Source organism: Silurus meridionalis, chromosome 24 (assembly GCF_014805685.1).
Source record: "Silurus meridionalis isolate SWU-2019-XX chromosome 24, ASM1480568v1, whole genome shotgun sequence".
NCBI lineage: Eukaryota > Metazoa > Chordata > Actinopteri > Siluriformes > Siluridae > Silurus > Silurus meridionalis.
In genome coordinates this window covers 8,974,417-8,999,217 of record NC_060907.1, presented here as the reverse complement: position 1 = coordinate 8,999,217, position 24,801 = coordinate 8,974,417, and the positions used below count along the sequence as shown (strand labels likewise).

Below are 24,801 nucleotides of genomic sequence, written 5' to 3'. Positions count from 1 at the left end.
GATATTATTAGGCAGCATTTTGTTTTCAAAGTTGACGTGTTAAAAGCAGGAAAAATGGGCGAGCGTAAGGATTTAAGCGTGTTTGAGAAATTGTGATGTCTAGACGACAGGGTCAGAGCATCTCCAAAACATCAGCTCTTGTGGGATGTTCCTGGTCTGCAGTGGTCAGTATCTATCAAAAGTGCTCCAAGGAAAGAACAGTGGTGAACCGGCGACAGGGTCATGGGGGGCCGAGACTTATTGATGCACTTGGAGAGCGAAAGCTGGCCTGTGTAGTCCGATCTAATAGACAAGCTTCTGTAGCTCAAACTGCTGAAGAAGTTCATGCTGTTGCTGCTCGATGGTCGGGACTGTTTGGGCAGCAAAATGAGGAGCAACACTATAGTAGGCAGGTGGTCATTTTGTTATGCCTGATGCCTGATGTGTGGTAAGTTCACCTATTCGAATTTCACCTGCCACTAAAAATGGAAAAAAAAGCAACTTTTTTTTTACATTTATACACGTTGATTGTGAGGTAGCCGTGCTTCAGGACTCCATAAAGCCTATTACATGAAGGTTCATATGGAGGTCAGTCCATTATGAATAACCTCAGGGCAGTGTATGTATGTGAGAGTGAATCTGGCTGGTCATGATAGTAGCACTGTGCATTCACGGTTTTCTTTAACAATAGCAAAACTGACGCCGATGGTAACGGCAAATACGATCTCTACTCTTTAAACGTGTCGGAATGAGAGAAGGAGGGAATGAACATTACGTAAAGAATAGAACATGACAAAGTTGTGAGGTTAGAGAAGAACACAGCTTTGTCGTTTACCGCATCTCTCTTAAATGGATAATAAAATTTAATTAAATGAAAAAAAATACACAAAGCATTTTGTGTTATTGGCATGAGGACTCTCCAGACAGCTTTATCTTTCTAAACCACTTTTTTATTCAATAAATGTTCGACTTTCGGTTATCCTCCACTTCTGACATGTAAACTCCTAAGAATGACCTGTTACCATAGAAACGATAAGATAACAAAAGCCGATCTCGCTTGCAGCTGCAAATTACTTGTAGACCCTTGAAAAATCGGTGCTAAACACAAGACAACAACTGAGGAATTGTCGAGGTAAACCTGCTCCTGAGGTACCAGCGAAGTGATCCTGTCCCTTTCCTCTCTTCGGATCTGCCTGATTCATCCCTACACACTACCTCTCGTTGAAGTTCTCTTTAATTAGAGACACTCTGTGATGAGGATGGTTGCACCTGAACAGCCTAAAGATCCATGATGTTAATGAGCAACTCAAGAACATTGAGTATGGACTTGGATTGTAATTAATATTAACAGTCTGCTATAGAGTGACAGTAAATGTAGGACGATTCGAAGACAAAGTGAGGGAGGTGAGATTGAGATGGTTTGGACATGTGCAGAGGAGGGACATGGGGTATATCAGTAGGAGAATGCTGAGGATTCCACCAGGAAGCAGGAAAAGAGGAAGACCAAGGAGAAGGTTTATGGATGTGGTGAGGGGAGACATGGGTAGGGCAGTTGGTTGGGTTGAAAAAGGGCAGATGTAGAGGACAGGGGGCGTATGGAGACTGATGATCCGCTGAGGTGACGCCCTAATTTAAGAAGCCGAAAGCAGAAGAAGAAGAAGAAGTCTGCTACAATGGCTCAGGACGGCAGGATGCATTTATTTACCGAACATCTTAACAAAGAATGGAAGTGTAATAAATAAACATTTGGTGATTAGGGCTGGTTCCTTTTTGAATCTGGTTCCTCTTAAGGTTTGTTCCTTATACCATCTCAGGGAGTTTTTCCTCGCCCCAGGCTCACTCATTAGGAACAAACCTACACCTTCTTTTATAACCTCTTCGTCTTTGTAAAGCTGCTTTGAGACAATGTCCACAGTTAAAAGCACTATGCAAAAAAAAAAAATGAATTGAATTGACTGAATTGAACTACCATTTGAAATGGATAGTGCTAATGAATGGGTGTAACCATGTGCTTGTGACTGTGTGTTTGTGTGTACATTATGTATATATAAGATTATTTATTCCTGTGTTTTTGGAGTTTCAAGCCCAATTTTAACTCGTGGTTCTTTCCTTTTTAGCGGCGTCCGGCCCCGCCCTCCACGAACCGCCGCTCGTTCGCTGCCACATACATATATATCGTAACGTATATACATTACGGTAGTGTAAATTATGTACTGTAATTTGTTACATTATTAACATATTACAGTACACTACCCCATACTGATCACCAGTGTTGGGCAATAACGCGTTACTGTAACGAAGTTACTTTTGACAGTAACTAATACTGTAACGCGTTACTTAAAAAAAATAAAGTAACTCCGTTACTGTTACCGTATTTTTAAATGAATGAATTCCGGTTGAAGTGTAGCCTACAGTCTAACCTGTTTACAGCAGAGACGCATAGTAGGATTGGTGTATGAACCACTGTAAACACAAAGAAGATGCACTGTGGGCGTGTCTCCGTTTAATCAGGTCTGTGCGGCAGTAATGGCGAGTCGAGGCGAGAGCAAGACGAGTTTCTCAAAGTGGAAATATGCTCAAAAACTTTTTTGTCAAATGTAAGCTGTGTCTTTCTGGTTCGAAGGTCGTGTCTACTGCGATAAACAGCAACTCCAATCTGTCGAAGCTCCTCCAGAAACTCCATGCCTCGACAAAGCTAGAAGCTAGCCCGGTGTTCTGTTCTACATTGTTGATAGTTTTCATACTTCAGCTGTGAAAGGAACATTTTTAAGAGCTCAACACAACAGCAGAAGCCACTTTAGTTTTTGATTGTGAATATATTATTCAGCTTGTTTTGTTGTTTATTTCAGAAATTCTTGTGATATATTCAGTTTGTGTTGGTCTGACTTTAATAAAATAGTGTTTAATAATGACTTTGTGTTTAAGTCAGTTTTGTGTTTGTATAGACCATAACGCATAAAAGGGCATTAATGGGAACATTAAAGAAGGTTCTTTAAAAAAGTAACTGAAAAGTTACTTTTAACAGTAATGCATTACTTTTTGGTGTAAGTAATTACCAAAATAATTGAGTTACTTTTTGAATGAAGTAACGAGTAACTGTAACTAGTTACTATTTTTTAGTAACTAGCACAACACTGCTGATCACCATTCTTTAAGACTCTCGGATCGCAAGTCAGGGACTACGTGTATTGTCTCGTTGTTAAAAGACGTTAACTGTCTGTATATGTTAACTTGTATAACATTTCACAGTACTTCCCTTTTCAGTCAGCATTTCTATCCCTTATTTTTTCCAGCCTTAATGACTAGTAGCTGTGTTTAAATGTGGACTGTGATGGCTATGTGGACAAAAACCTCCAAGTCTCCTTCATCTAAATTGCACCCAGAAACCGACCACCCAGCAGCTGCAGAACATTTCAAAGCAAAAAAAAAAAAAAATAAATCCTGTGACCCCTACTGACTCATAATGATTCGTGATGGAAAGTTAATGACGTAGACGTGTAAAAATGGGATGAACATTCTCATGTGCATTAACAGAGCGATTCGCACTAATGCGCCAGTGTCAGCACTCTGGTATAACGTCGAATGCTGATCATTAGCATTCCTTTTAGCCCGGATCTGCATTAGCATTCACATTAGTCCAGCCCTGATGATGCCATGCTGAGCAAATGCCATCAAATGTCAGCATCAGCAGCTGCACTGGTCCTCGCTTTTATCTGTCACCACTGTGAATGTCGGAGTGATTACGGCAAACGGTGCGTTATTGGTGAACGCTGATGTAACACTGGGGTGTGGTTCAAGGCTTTCAACGAGGGAAGGCAACGAATACAAATCGTCCTCCGAGAGACGGGAACAGCGTTGTAAAAAGCTTTGATCTTGAAAATCGAATACGTTGTACACTGATTAAGATCTAATCAAATATATTACGAATTTTAAATGAATCGGTTTAAAGACATAATATGAACAAAAAGTCTGATAGAAGTTATAGTCGCTCCGGGGGCAGGATGTAAGGGATGGTTGGTTATAGTGGCATTAAAGTGCAGGAGCACTGAATGTGTGTGTGTGTGTGTGTGTGTGTGTGTGTGTGTGTGTGTGTGTGTGTGTGTATGTGTGTGTGTGTGTGTGTGTGTGTGTGGACACTAAAGCTGGCCAAGGACATATCTGTTCCAGTCACTTAAGGAGATGTGGTAGGCGAGTGTGAAATCGATTTGCAGTGTGATGCTAAATATTAATGTGTGTGTGTGTGTGTGTGTGTGTGTGTGTAGATTACATTTCAAAGTAAACAGCCCTTTGCTGTTAAAAATAAATAATAATAAATAATAAAACACAAGCTGAGACAAAAGTCGTATATTATAATATTTTGCTCCACCACAGCATTAGTTATAGACCAAAGGGAGTGTTTATTACACGTGTGTAACGTGTTTATGAATTTATAGTCACCTGTAGGATGCGCTGGATGATGGCAGGCAGGGCAATGAAGCTGGACATGCTGTTTAACACCTTCATAGTGAGCTCTTTTAGTGCTGAAGACATAAAAAAAAAAAACATACGCACACAATATTTGTATAACTTTTGTACAATGCAACCCGAGTAGCCACAATCGGCTCCGTTCTAACTATAAGCGGTCACCACAAGTTCTATCAGATTCCTAAAACTATTAGTTTGAACTCATTTCTTAAAGAATTTCTAATTCCAATAAATCAATATTTCGTTTTATGGAGCACATTTTTGGTGGTACATCCATATTATTTCTCACAGGGACATCAGAGTCACATTTCTTGACTGTATTTTTCTATTAAAAACCCATGCATAAAAAAAAAAAATTATAAAAAATAACAGTTTATTCTTAGACCACATACAATAATGTTAATTGTATATACATATGTATATCTATATATAGTAAATTTATTTCTTTATATACATTGCTATTTGCAATTGCATTTCCTTGGCTGTGTACTTGTACTCTGCACAATGTCAAAGCTCAATCTAATCAAATCTAATCTAATGAATAGTGTTTATATAAATTTGCAATAACAATGCAATAACAATATTTGATCCCACGTCCCTGCCAGATTCTCGATTCGTACTGGTCAAAGCGTGTTGATTAATTCAGACAATAACGCCAGCTGCATGTTCTCCTAAATGATTATTTCCATAGAAACCACTTGCACAGAGACTTCCATGGCCCACGGATTACAAAAAAACATGTAAATGCGCAGGTATTGATGTTTTCTGTAAGGACATATTTATTGAACTTTTTTTTTTTTAAATAAAAGGAGTCTCCAGTGTCAGAGCAACATTCAGAGAGGATGTTTTTCTCCACTGGTGAGACACGTATAAAATAATGGACGCGTTTGCATTGCTGTAGTAGGTACATGATGAAAAATCCATCAGGCTCCTGCTGTTAAAGGAAAGTATTAAAACTTCATTGCTAGATGTTTGTGTATGCATGTGATCTGTGAGGATTTATATCTTAATGTTTAAGGTAAACTCTGGCCAATCGGCGTCATTTAAATAAAACAAAAAACGCTCATCTATCAGTCGATGAATCTGAAGCAGTGTCCTCCATTAAAAATTATGTTTGTAATGACATTTTGCATTTTTTTGAAACTCATAGTATATATACCCCCATCCCACACCTCCCCACCTCCTTCCTCCCTCCTCCACAAGCTTCTAATGGGGTCTCATTAGAAGCCTGAAGTAACCGACACGCATTTAAACAGGCTTCTTCTTCAGTTTGCTTTGGAGTCAAATGGAATAATAGACGATCAGAGGCTTTCATCATGTAATCTACTATGATCAGGCTGTTCTTAAAAACATGCTGTCAAAGAAAATCTACAAGTGTGTGTGTGTGTGTGTGTGTGTGTGTGTGTGTGTGTGTGTGTGTGTGTGTGTGTGTGTGTCACCATCAGAAGTGTCCTTGGCTTTAGGGCCTTTGAGCAATTTCTGTGGAGACATCATCACCTCTAGAAGAGGAAACCAGAGAGCCTGAGAAACAGAGAGAGAGAGAGAGAGAGAGAGAGAGAGAGAGAGAGAGAGAGAGAGAGAGAGAGAGAAGAGAGAGAGAGAGAGAGAGAGAGAGAGAGAGAGAGGAAGAGAGAGAGAGAGAGAGAGAGAGAGAGAGGGAAGAGAGAGAGAGAGACAGATCAAACTGGGTTATTAATGCATTCATTGAATATGCATATAAATAAATCAACAACACTATAAAGCATTAGTCTGACACACACACACACACACACACACACCTCTCTTTGCTGCTGGTTCAGGCCATGTGAGCTCCGATGAGACAGTGCGATGATGTCATTAAGGGCTTCCTCCACCCTGGCCAGTGGGGTGCAGCCCTCATCTGCCACCTCCACCTCCACCTCCACCTCCACCTCCTCTCCATCAGGCCTCAGTGTGACTGCCTCTGAACTCTCCTGCACAAGTGTGTTCAGCTTTCCCTTCAATGTCTAACACACACACACACACACACACACACACACACACACACACACACACACACACACACAAAGCAGTGCATAAATTAATTTCACTGATCAGTTTTGGAGATTGTCCTTTTTATTTATTTTTAACTTGACAAGATTTCTGAGGTAAATTGTAGGTTATGTTAAAAATGTGTATGGTTTTCGCAGCTAACTCTAGCTAGATGAGACGAGGTAACCTGACAGGATTTCTTCATAAGAAGTGAGTTTTAGGTTCTACACAAAATGTTCGTGTGTAAGACCTAATTTAATAATACAAATTTGACAGAATATATGAAAAAATCATCAATGCGATTATTATGTAGATTTTAAGCTATTTTTAATTCTAGTGATAAGTTTTATTTATATTTATTACATTTATATGTTTTTATTTCACGGCAAGTTGTATTCTGCATATACAGTAACTATCTTTGTGACAAAAAAAAAAAGAAATCTTGAATTTATGGCATTTGGCAGACGTCCTTATCCAAAACAATTTACCGTATTTTCCGGACTATAAGCCGCTACTTTTTTCCCACTCTTTGAACCCCGCGGCTTAAACAATTAAGCGGCTAATTTATGGATTTTTCCTGGGTTTTTCCCGGTTTCACAAACTTCATGCCAAAAAACTGAGCCCCATAACATTAGACCAATGAAATTGCTGAACGGGTCAAGGGCTGTCAACAGGTAGGGCAAATTATTCATCATGCTGAAAACAACCGGGCATGAAAAAACACACCTCAGCTGTGTTCTGAGCTGCACGGCATCGAGAGAAAAGCTTCACCGATGGTGATTTTTAAACGCACGACGATGCCAAAAGATAAACTCCAGAGAGAAAGTGTTATGAAAGGAAGGAGGAAGACGGTGAACAATGACTTTCTTGGTAGGCTACTGTTTAGATACAAGCCGTGTAACAGACACTATCTTACATTAAAGCCTGCGTGAAATTCATTAGTTTCAGTGTAGGCTTATACACAGGTGCGGCTTATTTATGTTCAAAATAAAAATCTTTGTAAAATTTAGTGGGTGTGGCTTATATTTGGGTGCGCTTAATAGTTCGGAAATTATGGTACACTTATCTTACTTATACAACTGAGCAATGAGGGTTAAGGACCGTGCTCAAGGGCCCAGCAGTGGCAGCTTGGTGTAGATTTGCACTCAAGACCTTCCGATCAGTAGTCCAGCATTTTAACTACTGAGATAAAACTTCTCTAATATCATCTTTCATCACTAAGCGATCAGTTGATTGCTCTCTCTTTGTGCATTTATTACAGTCAAGGTTTGAGTTGAGGTTCTATATACAGGTATATTCTACAAGTTTATTCCAATGAGCCATTGAAACTTTGCTAAAACCAAAAACATCCACCAGTCTGCATTCTAAGATACAAGTCCTCAGCTCCATCCAAAGCATCAAGGAAACTGCGAAACCTGACATTCTGAACCATCTGAGCCAAATTTCTGTGTTCTGTTGTAGCTTGTGTGAGGTGAGAGTGAGTGGAGGACCTGTAGCAGTACTTGGAAGGCTCCCTGCACATCTCCTTTTCTCTCCAGCAGGTAGGCGGTGGCCTCGTGAAGTTCGTGCTGCTTGGTGATCTGTCAGAATATGACATAGAATCAAAAATAAAGTCAAGCCAAAGCATTCCTAACACACCGTTTATACTAAACCACTTCTGTCCCTGCATCACAAAGCGTCCCAGTTAAGTCAGTTTAGGTTTTTTCTTTCTCTTGGTAATTCACCAACACATCTCAAGTCAAGTCAAGAGGCTTTTATTGTCATTTCTACTATACACAGTGGTACACAGTACACAGTAAAAACAAGGCAACATTCCTCCAGAACCCTGGTGCTACACCAAACAACAAAGAGCTACAACATAACACAAAGCTACATAAAGTGCATCGAGTGCAGTGCAAAAAACAGCAGTAGCAGCATTCAAGAGGTGCAGAAAACAGCATGTAAACCGTGTAATACGGTCAAGTATAAATAATAATAAATAAATGATGGTGGAATGGATTGAGATGAGTAATGAGTGTGTGATACGTTCAGGTTGTACAGTTCGGTAACACATTTGAGTGTGTGTTTGTGTGTGTGTGTGTGTGTGTGTGTGTGTGTGTGTGTGTGTGTGTGTGTGTGTGAGAGAGTTCCATTTCAGTTCTGAGTAAAAATGCTGAAGTTCCTGACAGGTGCCCCCCAGCCCTAGTAAGAGACTGATCACACATATGCTAGCTAGCTAATCTGTGTCACCTCGGCTTAAGCTTAGTGCCTAGTAACAGAGTTATCATGGCTTTAAAGCACAAATCAGTAGCTCAGACGGGGGTTACTTGATACTTAACGTTCTAGACATACGTTTTTGTTTGAATATGTAAGCGTAACTATAGGGCATGCTACTCATGAATCCATCTACCCACTATTCCACACACATCAGCTTCATCTAGTTTGATTAAATGTGATCTTTCACATAGAAGTATGCAAAAAAAACACTAATGAAAACAACCCAAATAATGATAAATACACTGCTAGTACACAGAGTCGCTGAAAAAAAAAAGAAGAAAGAAATACACTTTCTAAGAGATCAGTCAGAAATGTCGAAATCATTAGGCAACTTGTGCATGATGATCGTCGGAGAACAAGCCACATGATCTCACTTCCGCGCCCACCCTACTCGCCAGATTTGGCTCCTGCGGATTTTGTTTCTTCCTGATAAAGATAAAGGTGCTGCTCAAAGGTCGCCGTTTTGACACTGCTGTGAAGATCCAGCATGACTAGCATAAAGTGCTTGACACGCTTCGAGAAGAAGACTTTCAGGACCAGAAGTGGTGGAAATTCTGGGAACGCTGTATTGCTGTGTAAGGGGACTATTTTCATGGTGAAAACATAGATAAATAAAGTACTTTACTCTTGTAAACAAGCTTGTCTCAAAACCTTTTGATTCCACCTCGTATTTTTTTTTGGACATCCTACTTATCCAAGCGTTTAACCAACGTCTGGAAAGATTCGGCATAGAAAGATTGGTCCATATGCCTGAACCGTTCTAGGACGGCCTGCGTCACCAGGGAACCACCACGACCATCTTTATAACGTGTAAACAAATCAAATGTCTTATTGCGGCTGAGAATCTCATCACCGTACTGTGACGAAGTCTTCTGTAGAAATCCGCGGGTTTTACACATTCGTTCACAAGAAACTTCACCACTCGCTGTTCCACACTGTTGTCTGCCATCTTGATTAACAGTCTCTGGACCGGCCCACGACATGTGCGCCGCCTATCAGTAATAGGACACACTAGCCATTTACTCAACCATGCTAGCATCCATTTTTATACCTGTAACATTAAAAGTCCTGGTTTGACTTGAACCGTCCTCGTGAAATTCATTTATGTTGGCGTCCATGCACCTAGCAAGCTTTCAGTACTTTATGACTTTTTGTTATACACCGTTATTTTGTAATCGGCGGCCATCGTAGATAGAGAGATAGAGAAATGGAGAGATAGAGAGATCGAGAGATGTCAGTCAGCAAGACGAAAAAAGGACAAAAGGTTAGACAGTTGAGAGGCAGACAGGATTCGAAGAGACAGTATACCTGTAGGGTAGACGAATGGAGCATAGCTACTCTGTCCTGAGTGTGTGTGTGTGTGTGTTTTTGTGTGTGTGTGTTTTTGTGTGTGTGTGTTTTTGTGTGTGTGTTTTGTGTGTGTTTTTGCCTGTTCAAATATTTAGCAGGTGCCAGAGGATGTAAAACCGTATTGATTCTGCTGAAGTGTGCTCTCCACATCTCTCACGCTCCCTTTCCACTCTTCACTTCTACTCCCCCCCCCTTAAACACACACACATACACACACACTCCTCAGCCCCTGAAAACAGCCCCATCACCAAACTCACTGTATTATTAAAGCTCTGCTGAGTGCTTGCTGAGGGCAAACAGGCCTCTCACATGCTTTCTTTTGGAAGGACAGCACGGACAGGCTGAGAAAAATCGAGGTTCAAATCCGCAATGGACGGCTGCATCTAGAGTTTAATTCAGATTCCAATTAAGCCAAAGTATTAATTAGGGCCTGGTGACACTCCGGAGAGGGACGACTCTCTAAGCCAAAAAGCTCGACTTGAAAGCTTCAGCCAGCCATTACTCAGCTAAATATAGCTATCGTGAAGCTCAAAATCTAAATGTTACTCTTTTCAATGGACACACTCCCAGATCACAGCCCAATCCTAAATGTCTTAAAGAGTAGAATTCGAGAATAGAGCTTTTAATTAAAAGGTGTTCTAATCTTTATTTAGATTAGATCGATCTAACATCATTACAGTAAGAGTGTAGTGGAGGTGAAGAGAGATTCTGATAGGGTGATGAACGTGAAGCTGGAAGTTGAAGGGGTGATGAACGTAAAGCTGGAGTGAGTTAGATGAAGTGGTAGATGGTGTATCTAGGAAAGAACGATTGGTGATTGGGGCAGACTTTAATGAGCATGTTGGTGAAGGGAACAGAGGTGATGAGGAGGTGATGGGTAGGTATGACCTTAAGGAGAGGAATGTCGAAGAGCAGATGGAAGTAGATTTTGTTAAAAGGATGGAAATGGCAGTGGTGAACACTTATTTTAAGAAGAAGGAGGAGCATAGGGTGACGTATAAGAGTGGAGGAAGGTGCACACTTGTTCTATGTAGGAGATGCAACCTGAAGGAGATTGAAGACTGTAAGGTGTTGGCAGGGGACATTGTAGCTAGACAGCATCGGATGGTGGTCTGTAGGATAGTGCCTCTTTGCCATGAAAATAAAATCAATCCCCCCAAAAAAACATTTCCACTGCATTTCAGCACTGCTACAAAAGAACCAGCTGACATGTTAGTGATTCTCTCATTAAGACAGGTAAGAATGTCGATGAGGACAAGGCTAAAGATCACCGTCATGCTGACTGAGTTAGAATAACAGACTAGAAGCTTTAAACGGGGAGTGGCGCTTGAAATCATTGTTTTTCCTATGTTCCTCTGGCAAAGATATTGATGCTGATAAGATTGCACCCAAATCAATAATCAACAACGTCAAGAAGAGCGGTTCAATTGTTGTAAAGAAGGTTTCAGGACACCCAAAAAAGTGTCAGGATTGTCACCTAAAGCTGATTCAGCTGTGGGATTGGGGCACCACCAGTGCAGAGCTGCTCAGGAATGAAAGCAGGTGGGTGTGAGTGCACCTGCACACACAGTGAGGTGAAGACTTTTGAAGGATGGCCTGGTGTCAAGAAAGGCAGCAAAGAAGCCACTTCTCTCCAGGAAAAACATCAGCAACAGTCTGATATGCTGCAAAAGGTACAGGGATTGGACTGCTGAGGACTGGGGTAAAGTCATGTAATGAATCCCCTTTCTGATTATTTGGAAAGCTTTTTCCAGAGAAGAAAGAGTGAGTGCTACCATCAGTCCTGTGTCATGCCAACAGTGAAGCATCCTGAGACCATTCATGTGTGGGGATGCTTCTTACCCAAGTGTGTGGGCTCTCTCACAATTTTGCCTAAAAACACAGCCAGGAATAAAGAATGGAACAAAAACATCCTCCGTAAGCAACTTCTCCCAACCATCCAGAAACAGTTTGGTGACAGACAACGGCTTTTCCAGCATGATGGAGCACCTTGCTATGAGGCAAAAGTGATAACTGTTGGGTCCATGGCCAAGAAACTCCCCAGACCTTAATCCCATTGAGAACTTGTGGTCAATCCTCAAGAGGCAGCTGGACAAACGAAAACCCACAAATTCTGACAAACTCCAAGCATTGATTATCCAAGAATGGTCTTCCATCAGTCAGGATGTGGCCCAGAAGTTGATTGACAGCAAGTCAGGGAATATTGCAGAAGAGTCAACACTGCAAATATTGACACTCTGCATAAACTTCATGTAATTGTCAATAAAAGTCATTGACACTTATAAAATGCTTGCAATTATACTTCAGTATACAGTAATAACCTCTGACAAAAAGATCTAAAACCACTAAAGCAGCAGACTTGAAAAGGATCTTTGTTTCGTTTTTTTAAAACTTTTGGCCAAGACTGTACATTTATTGTTATGGAGCATGCATTATACAAGTTAGTTTTTCGTTTTCATCTCTTATAGCATTACGATTTTTATTCTTAAAAAATAAAAAAAAATAAAAATGCAGCTCATCTAAAAAGGAAAAAAAATAAATAAATAAATAAAAGGTCTTCTGTCCTGAAGGCTTAGAGGGAATATTTTATATCCCTTCCTATCCATATGATGTTAGGAAGCTGAGGTGAGAGTGCAGAATCTGCCATGTTTCAGCACCCTGAAGCAGAGAGAGGGTTACAAAGGGTTAAGGGCCTTGCTCAAGGGCCCCAAGAGTGGAAGCTTGGCAATACCCACGGCTTGAACCTACGACCTTGCGATCAGTAAACCCAAGCCTGGAACCTACCACTTACCCACAATTCATTACTATACCTTTTTTACATTTTAGTATAAAAGTATCAGCATTTTGGGAAACTCAGCTTATACTGTGTGTGTGTGTGTGTGTGTGTGTGTGTGTGTGTGTGTGTGTGTGTGTGTGTGTGTGGAATAAGGGTTCTCACACTGTGGCTGTAACTAAAAAAAAAAAAAAAACTCTCCATACAAATGGAGATTTCAACTTTGAATTACAACTAAAATTAAAACTTCAATTACAATATACAGGTTATAGATCAGTACTTTTACTTTTCATCCTTACGTCCATTAAAAGCAGGATCAAAAGTGCTTTAAAGGTATAAAAGCAGATCTTACTTGTCCTTAAGTTACAGTATATTTAAAAAGGGGTTTAATACTTTACAAAATGCTAAAACTGGAGACTAAATAAACATATAACAAAAAGATTTACAAGCATATTTTACTTCACCAATAACAACACAAATAAAATAAATTTTTATATTTCTCATTTAATTTCCTTATAGACAAAAAAACTGAGCGGACTGACCACTACTCAAATAGAATAAACCCAGGATTTTTTTATTCAGTGAGCTAAAACTAGTGAATGAGTTTAGTATTGAACCCCAGATGCTCATCAGGGATCAAAATCAGGTCGTGTAAAAGAGAAAGCCATGCTGCTTACTTCAATGGTCTCCTCCAGGCGGTAGCTCTGGGACTTCTCGAGGAAGGGAGTGACTTGGCGAGGACTGAAACGGCACATCAAGTCCACCAGGAGCTCGTGGAGCTCGGGCCCCAGATTGATAACAGCCTGAGGCTTCTGTCCATCACTGCACGTGAGTGAGTGAGAAACAACGAAAGAAAAAAAGCGAGAGAAAGAGACGCAAAGTGAATATTGAAATCATGAATATCATTTAATAAACATGAGGCCCACAGGCTCCATTTAATCAAATATAATTGTTATTACAGATATCCACAGATGTACGCTATAATGAAATGTCTAGCTCAGCTACCGATCACCACTGAACATTTTATAGCTCGGGTAGTTTCAGTATTAAAGGAATACTCCAGTGTTTTGCAGCCTAGTCTCAATCTACTGCGTCTGAAGATGCAGTGCCAGCACTGCAAAACACTGGGAAAAAGAAAAGAATAAAAAAATTATAAAAAAAAACCTTGCATTCCATGACAAAATCCATAATGTATGTTGTTAGACAGGAAAGCTCAAGGCTAGCAGGATAAATGCTAATAAAAAATCTGCAGTGGGTAAATAAACTGATTAATTTAACAGAACCATGTTTTTAAAAGAGTAGAAAAAATCCCTCCTTACACAAATGTTGCAAAATGAACAGAAATGAATGTGACAGATGAATATTATGTATGATAAGCTACACTATTACATGCTGTCACGTGAACACAAAAAAACGTATTTTATGTTTTTGCACACAGCCAAACGATTTTGCGTAAAGTTGTTCGGATTAACAGTAAGTCTGATGAGCGTGATCATGTGTTCCCTTCTGCCTCTCTTTTTTAGTTATGCTGTCATAGTTATTCCTGTTAAAGTCCCTGCTTATACCCAGATCACACTGTACAGTGTCTTTAACTTTTATGCAACAATACAGACACTTAATAATCCTCTCTTCATGTCACCCCTCAATTCTGCTTCTCTCTCGTTCAAACATCGTCTCTCTCATGTCCACACTCTACCTCTGGATGGAGTTCTCTTCAACTAGAGACACTCTGTGCAGGTGAGGATGGTTCCATGTGAACATCCTAAAGATCCATGAAGTTAGTAAGCAACTCAAGAACTTTAAGGATGGATTTGACTTGTAATTTATACCAAAAGTCTAAACTGCAGTTTGCATGAGCGGTTTTATTGGTTAAGACGTTGGACTTTGGAGACGAAGGTTGCAAGTTTAATTCCGACCCACATCAAGCAGCCAATCCTAAGCAAAGGCCCTTATCCAATAGCTGTTCAGGTGTAAAAATGAGACGAATGTAAGTTGCTCTAAATAATAGCCTCTGCCAAATGCCATCAGCGTAAATGTAATAATGATGGAACTGTAATGAATGGACATTCGGTGCCACCCTGATAAGGATGGGTTCCCTTTTAAGTCAGGTTTCTCTCAAAGTTTCTTCCTCATATCATCTCAGGGAGTTTTTCTTGCCACTGGCTCGCTCAATAGGGACAAACTTCTAAGGAACAACGTATTCATTCCAACTTTTCCTGTTTGCAGTGGTGATGGACAGGTTGATGGACGAGGTCAGACAGGAGTCTCCCTGGACTATGATGTTTGCAGGTGATATTGTGATTTGTGTTGAGAGTAGGGAGCAGGTTGAGAAGAGTCTGGAGAGGTGGAGGTATGTGCTGGAGAGAAGGGGAATGAGAGTCAGTAGGAGTAAGACAGAGTACATGTGTGTGAATGAGAGGGAAGGCAGTGGAGTGGTGTGGTTGCAGGGAGAAGAGGTGGAGAAGGTGGGAAGAGTTCAGGTACCTGGGGTCAAAGTACAAAGTAATGCAGAGTGTGTTAGAGAAGTGAAGAAAAGAGTGCAGGCAGGGTGGAGTGGGTGGAGAAGAGTGACAGGAGTGATTTGTGATAGAAGGGTATCTGCAAGAATGAAAGAGAAAGTTTATAGAACTGTGGTGAGACCTGCGATGTTGTATGGTTTAGAGACAGTGGTATTGAGTAAAAGACAGGAGGTGGAGCTGGAGGTAGCAGAGCTGAAGATGTTGAGGTTTTTGTTGTGAGTAACGACGATGGACAGGATTAGAAATTAGTTTATTTGAGGGACAGCGCATGTAGGACGTTTTGGAGACAAGGTAAGGGAGGCGAGATTGAGATGATTTGGACATGTGTAGAGGAGGGACATGGGGAATATCAGTAGGAGAATGCTGAGGATGGAGCCACCAGGAAGGAGGAAAATAGGAAGAACAAGGTAAAGGAAGACATGCAGGTAGTTGGTGTGACAGAGGCAGATGTAGAGGACAGGGGGTATGGAGACAAATGATCCACTGTGGCGCCCCCTAAGGGGAGAAGCCAAAAGAAGAAAAAGTTGCCTATCAATTCACTCGCAGCTTCCGGATGTGTCTTTTCTCCTTTTCTCCTCTAGACTTTTTCATAAAGCTGTGTACTAGCGAAGTGTCGGTATTGAACAGTTTGTTCATTTTGAACGAGTCTTTAATTTACCTCAAAAGAACAAGTCGTATCAAAAAGTGATTCTTTTATTTACTACTGCATCGCAAAATCTCCGTAGGTTATGTACAGGAAACAAAATGTAGTAGCTCATCGCATGAGTCCTCTGGTCTGAGTCGTTTCTTTTCTTTTTTTTCTCGACGCTACACAATGCAGCAGATCGAGGGTTTTTTTTTTGGTCCGGATCATGAATCGGGACAAAAAGATCTACGACACGAACCAGAAGATATGAGAGCTGAGCTGCTCGTTCTGTTCATCATAATGCTGCATTGTGATATTTTCATTACTGGAACTATAGTCAATGTTCGTGTATGTAGACGTGTTGGGGATCTGCTTAATAATAAAATAATAAAATGTAACGTTTTATTTTATTTTTGATCAAAGGAACGAAATGACTCAAAAAAGATTTGTTCATAGTGATGAACGGGATTGAAAGAACCGAGTCACTAAAATGATCCGATCCCGATTGCCATCACTTTTGTGTACTACGTCTAGTCAGGGAGAAAAATCCATCAAGATATTCGAATCAATCGCCACGTTTACCTGGTACACTGTACTAAATCATACATATTAAGGCTCTGTGACTGGAATCTCTGAAACAGCTTGAGAGCGAAGCCATTTCATTTGGATACACTTGTGTTCCCGAGCACAGCAGATGGAAAGCCTGTTGTGTCTCCAGTAAAATGATTTGGGAAAACCACTGGGCATGAAGGCGTTGTTGTGTGAGGGGATGCGCACGTCATGCTCAGCCACTCAACCTCGCTCCAGATGTTGTTGCGCCGCTGAAGCCGATTGGAGCCGAGCCCCTCTTCGGCATGCGCTTGAATGAAAGTGGCTTCATCCTTTTTAGAATGTTACAGTGATTAGACTCAGACTCTTCCAGGTGAGCGGTTTTGATCGACAGAGTTTTTCTCTGATGTGCACTGAAACGTGCTCCACAAAGGCAAAAAAAAAAAAACATCGCCCCATTTTACTCCCTCGTTACAACAAGGAATTTTTAGCTCCGTCTTGAGGTGCGTTTGGTGCCGAGTGATTGCTGTTTGATTCAAGAGCTCGAGCCGTGATGAACCAAGGCCTCTTTACTTAAAGAAACAATCTTGTACGAGTGGTAAAAAAGTTCTAAGACTCTCATTTGTGCACTTTGTTCTACTGATAGCAGGCAGCGGTTTAGCTTTCTGGAGATTTACAATACTGATCTTTGTACATATACTGTGTCACACTTGGTCCAAATATAAATCCTATTATACAATAATATGCTAATAGTAACCCTGTGTCATTAGTAACCTGGGTCATGTGCCTTTTTGGTCGTCATACGCAACTCTAAAATACAATTTTACATTATATTTTACATATTTAGTTGGATGGATGAATGGTCTAAAACACAGATAGATCGATAGATCGATAGATCGATAGATAGATAGATAGATAGATAGACAAACAGACAGACAGACAGACAGACAGATAGACAAGTTTCTGTGTCGTCAGAGAAAATCTCAGAAAGATGAATTGTGATATTAAATTGTAAAAGAATATATATATTTTTTTACAATTTAATGGTCAACTAACTGCTGGATTTGTAGTCTATTGGTAAGATACACAGTTTTCTTTTTTTTTACCTTGGATCCAGCAAGTTCTTGAGGAACTGGAACACCAAATGATCATCCTAGAGTGACAAAAATAAAAAAATTTGATTTGATTACATATCAGGGGTGTAACGGTACACAAAATTTTTATACCACACTTTAAGCCACACTTTTATTAATGCAGTTTATTATTATTAATATTTGTGATCATCAACATTTGAACAGTTTAAAACTTTTTGAAATAAAATGCCTGCTTGGTTAAATAATATATAAAATAATATTTTATAAAAAAAAAAATTTAATTGGAATCGGCAATTGGCACAAATTAAATTAAACGATGAAATAAAATTTTATATAAAAATTACAATAAATAGTTTACATTTGTTAGAACATTTTTGGGTAAATACAGATGTGTGTGTGTGTTTTACATTTAATATTTTATTTTCTAGAGATCATCTACTGTTCTACTTATTTCAGCATACTTTAACAAATGTCTTCATTCCTTCCATCCTTCATTCATTCACTCCCTCGATATGTGGAATTGTCAGGATTTTCTCCTTTTAAGAGAAATATTCGAAGCTGGATATAAAACGGTAAAGAATCCACAGTGCTAGCATTAGCAAATAGCCACTTCCTGTTTAGCGGCTAATGCTTTCATGCATGCGCAAAACAAATCATATTTCCAGTAAGAAGTGAGTAGCCACAGTGACACTGCACTAACTATAGTCTCTTTTTATGCCCCAGGCATTGCTGTGAATGTTTTCAAGTTTAATAATAAATGAAAATGCACTCAAAATGGAAGGTTAAACAAACTTGGGGTCCTGTGGGACCTTAGATTTTTAACTACGTTCCGCATGTAAAAAGTACTGCATTCGGTACACGTGTGCACCGAACCGAAAGCCCTGTACCGAAACGTGCACCGTTACATCCCTGATATAAACAATACACAGGATTAATAAGCGCATTAATAATAGCATGCTGTACAATATGCTATGCCTTTTCTGTTTATATTTAAACATGTTTCTCATTACAGGAAGGGAATCTGATTGGTCAGATCCATTTTCTGTAACATCAGATCTGACCCTATATCTAACTTCACACTTTTTATGGCTTTTCTTGTTCTATTGTTTCTATAGTAACGGCTAATTCGCATGGACTTCACATTTTCACATGGACTTCGCGTCACCGAAACCTGAACAGAAAACGAGAACTAGAAATTCTACTACTAATTAAGGCAGAGTGTGACAGCATGTAAATGAAGTATTGACTTTAAGCCAGTAAGGTGGCAGACCGAACGAGTCGAAGTGCAGTGTGAGGAGTGTGAGGAGTGTGAGGAGCGATCAGAGTTGACAGGAAAGCTGTGGCGATCGGTTTGCGGCGATACGCAAATACAGTCGGACGCTGTAAATGTCACAGCAAATGTCAGACATGGAAGTGCAAAAGAAGCCGTTTAAATGGCAGATCTCTCAAGAGACAAAGACTTTTTTCCTCTGTGAGGTGATGGACACGATGAGAAAAAGACACTGTGGAAAGATACTTCACTCCTTGTTATGGGTCCTAATCACAGCAGAAGACCCCTGGAGGTCTGAATATGTCTTGTAGATATGTGTCGTGAATAAAATCTGCTATTTAAGTTTCGACAGTTTATTCAGCCTCCACACAGAACAATGAGACCCACCAAGATGAAGATGTTATTAAGAATTCTAAGATGTCAGGAGTTTAACTGTACATATTCATACCGAAACGTTTCAGAACATGGACTTTCAATCACGATTTGTTCTGCACATACGCAAAATCACTGCCACTTCTCATCGTCGACGTTTTTATGACGAGTTGGCGATATGGATTCTTTTGGGTTTTATGTACAGCTTAAAAAAATATATTTTTATGAGAAAATCCTGACAATTGCACATATCAAGAGAAAATAACTGAATGATGGAAAACATTTATAAATGAATAAATTTAATAAATAAATAAATACATATTTTTCCTTAAATGCAGACATTTGTTAAAGTATGTTGAGATAAGAACCATTAAGCAGATCATATCTTTAGAAAATAAAATATTCTTATATTAAAATTATTTTAATTAAAAAACACACTTATATACACATCTGTTTTACCCAAATAGGGTCTAACAAATGTAAACTATTTAATAAAATTTTTCCATTTATTTAATTTCGATTACTCGATTTAATCAATATAATAAAAAAGTGTATTGCTTTCATTTGATTGATTCTACTTCACTTTTATATCATTCCATTTCTTATTTAAACCAAGCAGGCATTTTCTTTAAAGTTGGTGAGGTAAACTGTCAACGTTCACGAATGTTAATAATAAAAATAAAAAAAACAACAATTTGATGTTAAACTGTACTGATATTGAACCGAATATTGTGTACTGTTCCACCCCTATAAGATATATCGAGGATTTTAATTATTGCAGGTATTGTTACAGATGTTACTATTTCTAAAACGCATGAGTCAAAATTATGTTTTCCCATATTCACAGCAGATTTCTTAGCAATATCTTTGCGAGGTTCACAGCATGTGTTCTGAGATGCTTTTCTGCCGTTGTAAAGGTCGTGTCACTTGTGTTATTCGATCAGGTTGTTCTCCTTTAAGCTCTCTAATTCTGCTGTGAACATCACCTGAAGCTCTTCACCTGCATCTCCGTCGTTTAATACGTGATCGGCTGAGTGCGAAATTGCGTGAATAAGGAGGAGTGCGGATGGAGAGTAAGTGAGGGTAATCATATATTATTACATTACATTAGCTACATAATCTGATTTCAACGCAATCTATCTATGGGGCTGGGCAGCACAATGGAGCTTTTACTTGCCTCATGAGCCAACTAATGAATTTAACATGTACCACAGCACACGCACCCATACACACACCATAAACAGAAGAATTGGACCATCTGAATCCTTTTCCAACCATATGTGGTTCTTCCCCACACAATTGTATAGGACGTCTTTCAAACGCAACCACATCCATTCACTTGAACCAGGAAACCCCTGTGCACAAAACCAGCTCTATGAACATTGCTCCATGCTTTACATGACTTGCAGTGGGAGATCTTAAGGTGCTCTGACCAATCGAAAACCTTCTAGATGAATTAAAATGCTGATGCACACCAGGCCTCCTCACCTCACCTACATCAGTACCTGACGTTACTTAACACCCTTGTGGCTGAATGAGCACAAACCTCCGCAAACACCCTCCAAAATCTGGTGGAACATCTTCCCAGAAGAGTGAAGGTTTTTAGAAGAGGAAATCGGGATTGAAAAGCAAATACAAATCTTATATTCAGGTGTTCGCGAGGTGAACTTGTCTATTCAGTGTATACAACAACGCATATAACTCGACAGACTGCAAACGGTCACGCAATAAAGTATAAATGTTGCGCAAACCGGACGGATGATGCAGGGGCGGTCTCGCATGCTCGTGCCATGAGGGAACACAAAAACATTTTTGAGAACATTTTTGCTAGTGTTAATAAAAACCTGTTCTTATAACTACAGTGGAACCTCGGGTTACGAATTTAATTCGTTCCGGTACTTTATTCGTAACCTGAAAAGTTCGTATCCCGATACAAATTTCCCCATAATAATGAACAGAAACTTCGGTAATTCGTTCTGGACAACCAAAAATAAAGCCAATATTCACTAATATTATTTACTTTTAACATGTTATATTAAAATCATACCACATAAAAACATACAAAAGAGGAAAAGATCTTTACCGGTACTTTCCTTTGAGAAGACTCGCTGCAGGAGACGACGTCAGAGAAGGGGAGGAGGGAGAGTTATTGTTTGAAGGAGAATCTTATTATATTATATTATTTATATATTATTATATATTATATTATAGAATATTAAAGACAGTGTTATTAACACGAACGCTGAGACAATTGTTGCATTAGAGGGAAAATGAGAGCTGTTTCTTTAAGGCTACTATCAGTTGGTATTGAAGTCCAGAGTGAAATTCATTATGGGTATTGTACTGGAAAAGACTGTAACCCTGCTAATCTATCTTCATAAAAACAAGTAAAGTGGTTATGCATCGGCTAATGTTGTCCATCTCATCATTCCACGAGCATCAACTAACGAGTTGTTACGCTGCTGCCGGGAAAAGTTCAAGCGGATAAGTAACACGATGCTCTCGCTAGGGACACAGGACGCTAACTGATGTGACGAGCTGCGTGGATAGAGCAAAAACAACCAACTTGCCTGCGATTTTTTGGTGAGCGACGTTCGTATCCCGATATATTGTTCGTAACCAGGGGCAAAAATTTTGATGAACTGCGATTCGTAACCTGAATTATACGTATGCCCGGGCGTTCGTAACCCGAGGTTCCACTGTATATAAATAAACTATTTTTACATCCAAGTCAGTCAACTGAACACTACTGAAAAAGACTGAACATGAACATGTCTCCATACTGTACACTTGCATTGTTTCCTAACGATGTCGCTCACTCTTTACTGCCTCCTACTGTTGCACCAACATCACTGGTCATTATACAAAGGCAGGAAGTAACGGTGTACAAATACTTCATCGCTGTAGTTAAGCGGAGCCAATAACACTAATTAAACAATTTGGACTTGCATTTATTCAATTAACAAAAAAAAAAAAAGTATCATTTACTATTTAATAAAAAGGATTTATTTTCCATTTAACAAAAAAAAAAAACACACTACAATATGAAATGGGAAGTAATGGGAACTAATGCTTTTGTTTACTTTGGTTTTTGGTTTTTTTTACTTTCACTTGTTAAATTTTTACACAAATATCTATACTTCTTCCATTTTCAAACCAGACTCGTTACTTTAATCGATTTGGTGACATGATCAATATTTTTCTTTTCATTGCGCCGTTTTCAGCCCATCAAACTGTTTCTTGTCATTGCGCCGCGTTTTCAATCTACCACTGGTGTATCAGAAGGCAACGGGAAGTCTGGGGTTAACGTGGATGAGACAGAGGGAGTCGGTGATGTAAACATGACTGAGAACAGAGACGTTCCTGATCATCATCATCTTTTCTCTGCTTGTGTTCTATATGGTAGATGTTCAGCCTGGATACCTTCATTAGATAACATTTGAAATCTTTTATATTAATATATTAATATGATGTAGGTTACCAGTGTGACACTAAAACATGTAGTATGTATAATGCTTACTTTTTACTTAAGAGTACTTTTTTTTTCCATTTACTCTCTGTTATTATATATACACATTAGGGGAGTCCCTGACTAAAGGATTTACATCGTCTACTCCTCATATCAATTAAAAGCCACTTAGTTCTCTCTCTCCAGTGTTCTGTATTGTTTAAAGACTATAATCAAACTCTTGATGTCACCCAAATGAGGATGGGTTCCCCTTTTGTGTCGGGTTCCTCTCAAGGTTTCTTCCTCATAACATCTAAGGGAGTTTTTCCTTGCCACAGTCGCCACGGCTGCTCATCAGGGATAAATACACACCATGCACCTTCACTGTTAAATTCTGTAAAGCTGCTTTGAGACAATGTCTGTTGTGAAAAGCGCAATAGAAATTAACTTGACTATATACAGAACATCACACAAAGATATAAAAAAAAATCTATAAAAAACAATAACAATAAAGCTTAAAAAGAATCTAATAAATAATCTGAAAGGACATAATGCACATGGATTTACATTTCACATGGCAGCAAATCAAAGTTAAATTGCCGGTGTGATCACGAGTGCAGTGGACAAAAATTCACTTACAGAAAAGTTGAATTTAATCAAAAATAATGCATTTTATACTTCTATAAATAAGTAAAAAACATTTTAATAATATATATATGTTCCTCCACACAATAAAAGAATGAGGCAGTTCTGTCAGCAGCAACAGCGTTAATAACCTGGAGGTAAATGAAGCTCTGAGGTGTAGGTCTGGTGTGTTGTTGAATGTGTCTTTCATTTTTTCGCTATTGTTCTCATCCTGGCCTTGACACACACACACACATACACACACGCACGCACGCAACTCCGCTATCAGACTTTTCAATTAACACCGTGCTTTCAACGGCCAGACGATAAGGCAAACCTAATTACACCCACCCACAGATACGCACTAATCCATTTATTCTCTTCCTCTCTATCCCCCCCCTCTTTCACACACACATCCCCAGATATACATTATTATCTCTACAGGGGGAGTTGTATTGTCCTGGATGTCCTGGATAACTGAAGATGGAAACCTGTATTTAAACACAGCTTCTGGCTCTTTAATCATTCTGAATGAACCATGTTCTTCTACAGAGAATGTAATAAGGACCACACACACACACACACACACACACACACACACACACACACACACACACACACACACACACGCTTCAGTTTTTTCTTTTGTTTTCCCTCGTTAGACATACTGACACTATCTTAGACCACAAAAAGAAAAACACATGGTAGTCGTCTCTCAAGCTGTCTCTCTTTCTCTCTCACATTGCATTTCTCTCAGTGTCTTTTTGTCTCTCCTTGTGTCCGTCTTTTCTTGTCTCTGTTTTCTCCATGTCTTTCTCCGTCTCGGTGTGTTTCTCTATTGTAACCTTTGTCATGCCTTTTCCCCCTCTCCTTTCTCTTTCTTTCTGTGTCTCGATCTTTGTGTTTCTTTATCCTTCACCATCTGTTTCTCAGTCTGTAGCTCTCTTTCTCTATATCACTTGTCATGTCTTTTCATCTGTCTCTTACATTCTCTAAAAAAAATCTCCAGTTCACCTGATGATGGTGATTATGGGGGTTAAATAAACGCTCTTCGTGTCACTTCATTTCAGCACCTTCCTAAAAAAAAGACTAAAATACTAACTGTGATGTGAAGGGGTGAAAGTTGGCTAGAGAAAATGTTTACCAGCCACCATACCATAAATTTAGCAAAATAACATGACCAAATATTTGTTGAAATAATGAAATTTAATAATAAAAATACAATTATTAATTATAAAATGAAGTACAATTTTAATACAGTACAGTACTGTATAAATAAAATAGCATTTTTGGGGTGGCGTCCGTTTATCACGGTATTTCGTTTAACGTGGGCGACCTTTGAACGTGACACACACACACACACACACACACACACACACACACACACACACACACACACACACACATATGTTAGGGCTGTCAATCAATTTTAATATTTAATCCCGATTAATTGCATGATTGTCATAAG

The 24,801-nt window shown here is 39.3% G+C and overlaps 1 protein-coding gene across 1 annotated transcript in view; it reads right to left on the bottom strand.

The window, feature by feature from the left end:
- Positions 1-24,801, bottom strand: part of vps8 (VPS8 subunit of CORVET complex) — a 118,805-nt gene that overhangs the window by 41,891 nt on the left and 52,113 nt on the right. Inside the window, 6 exon segments of the mRNA XM_046837249.1 lie at positions 4,417-4,499; positions 5,883-5,964; positions 6,222-6,428; positions 7,944-8,033; positions 13,510-13,654; positions 17,632-17,678. Coding sequence (XP_046693205.1) covers positions 4,417-4,499; positions 5,883-5,964; positions 6,222-6,428; positions 7,944-8,033; positions 13,510-13,654; positions 17,632-17,678 — 654 coding nt within the window.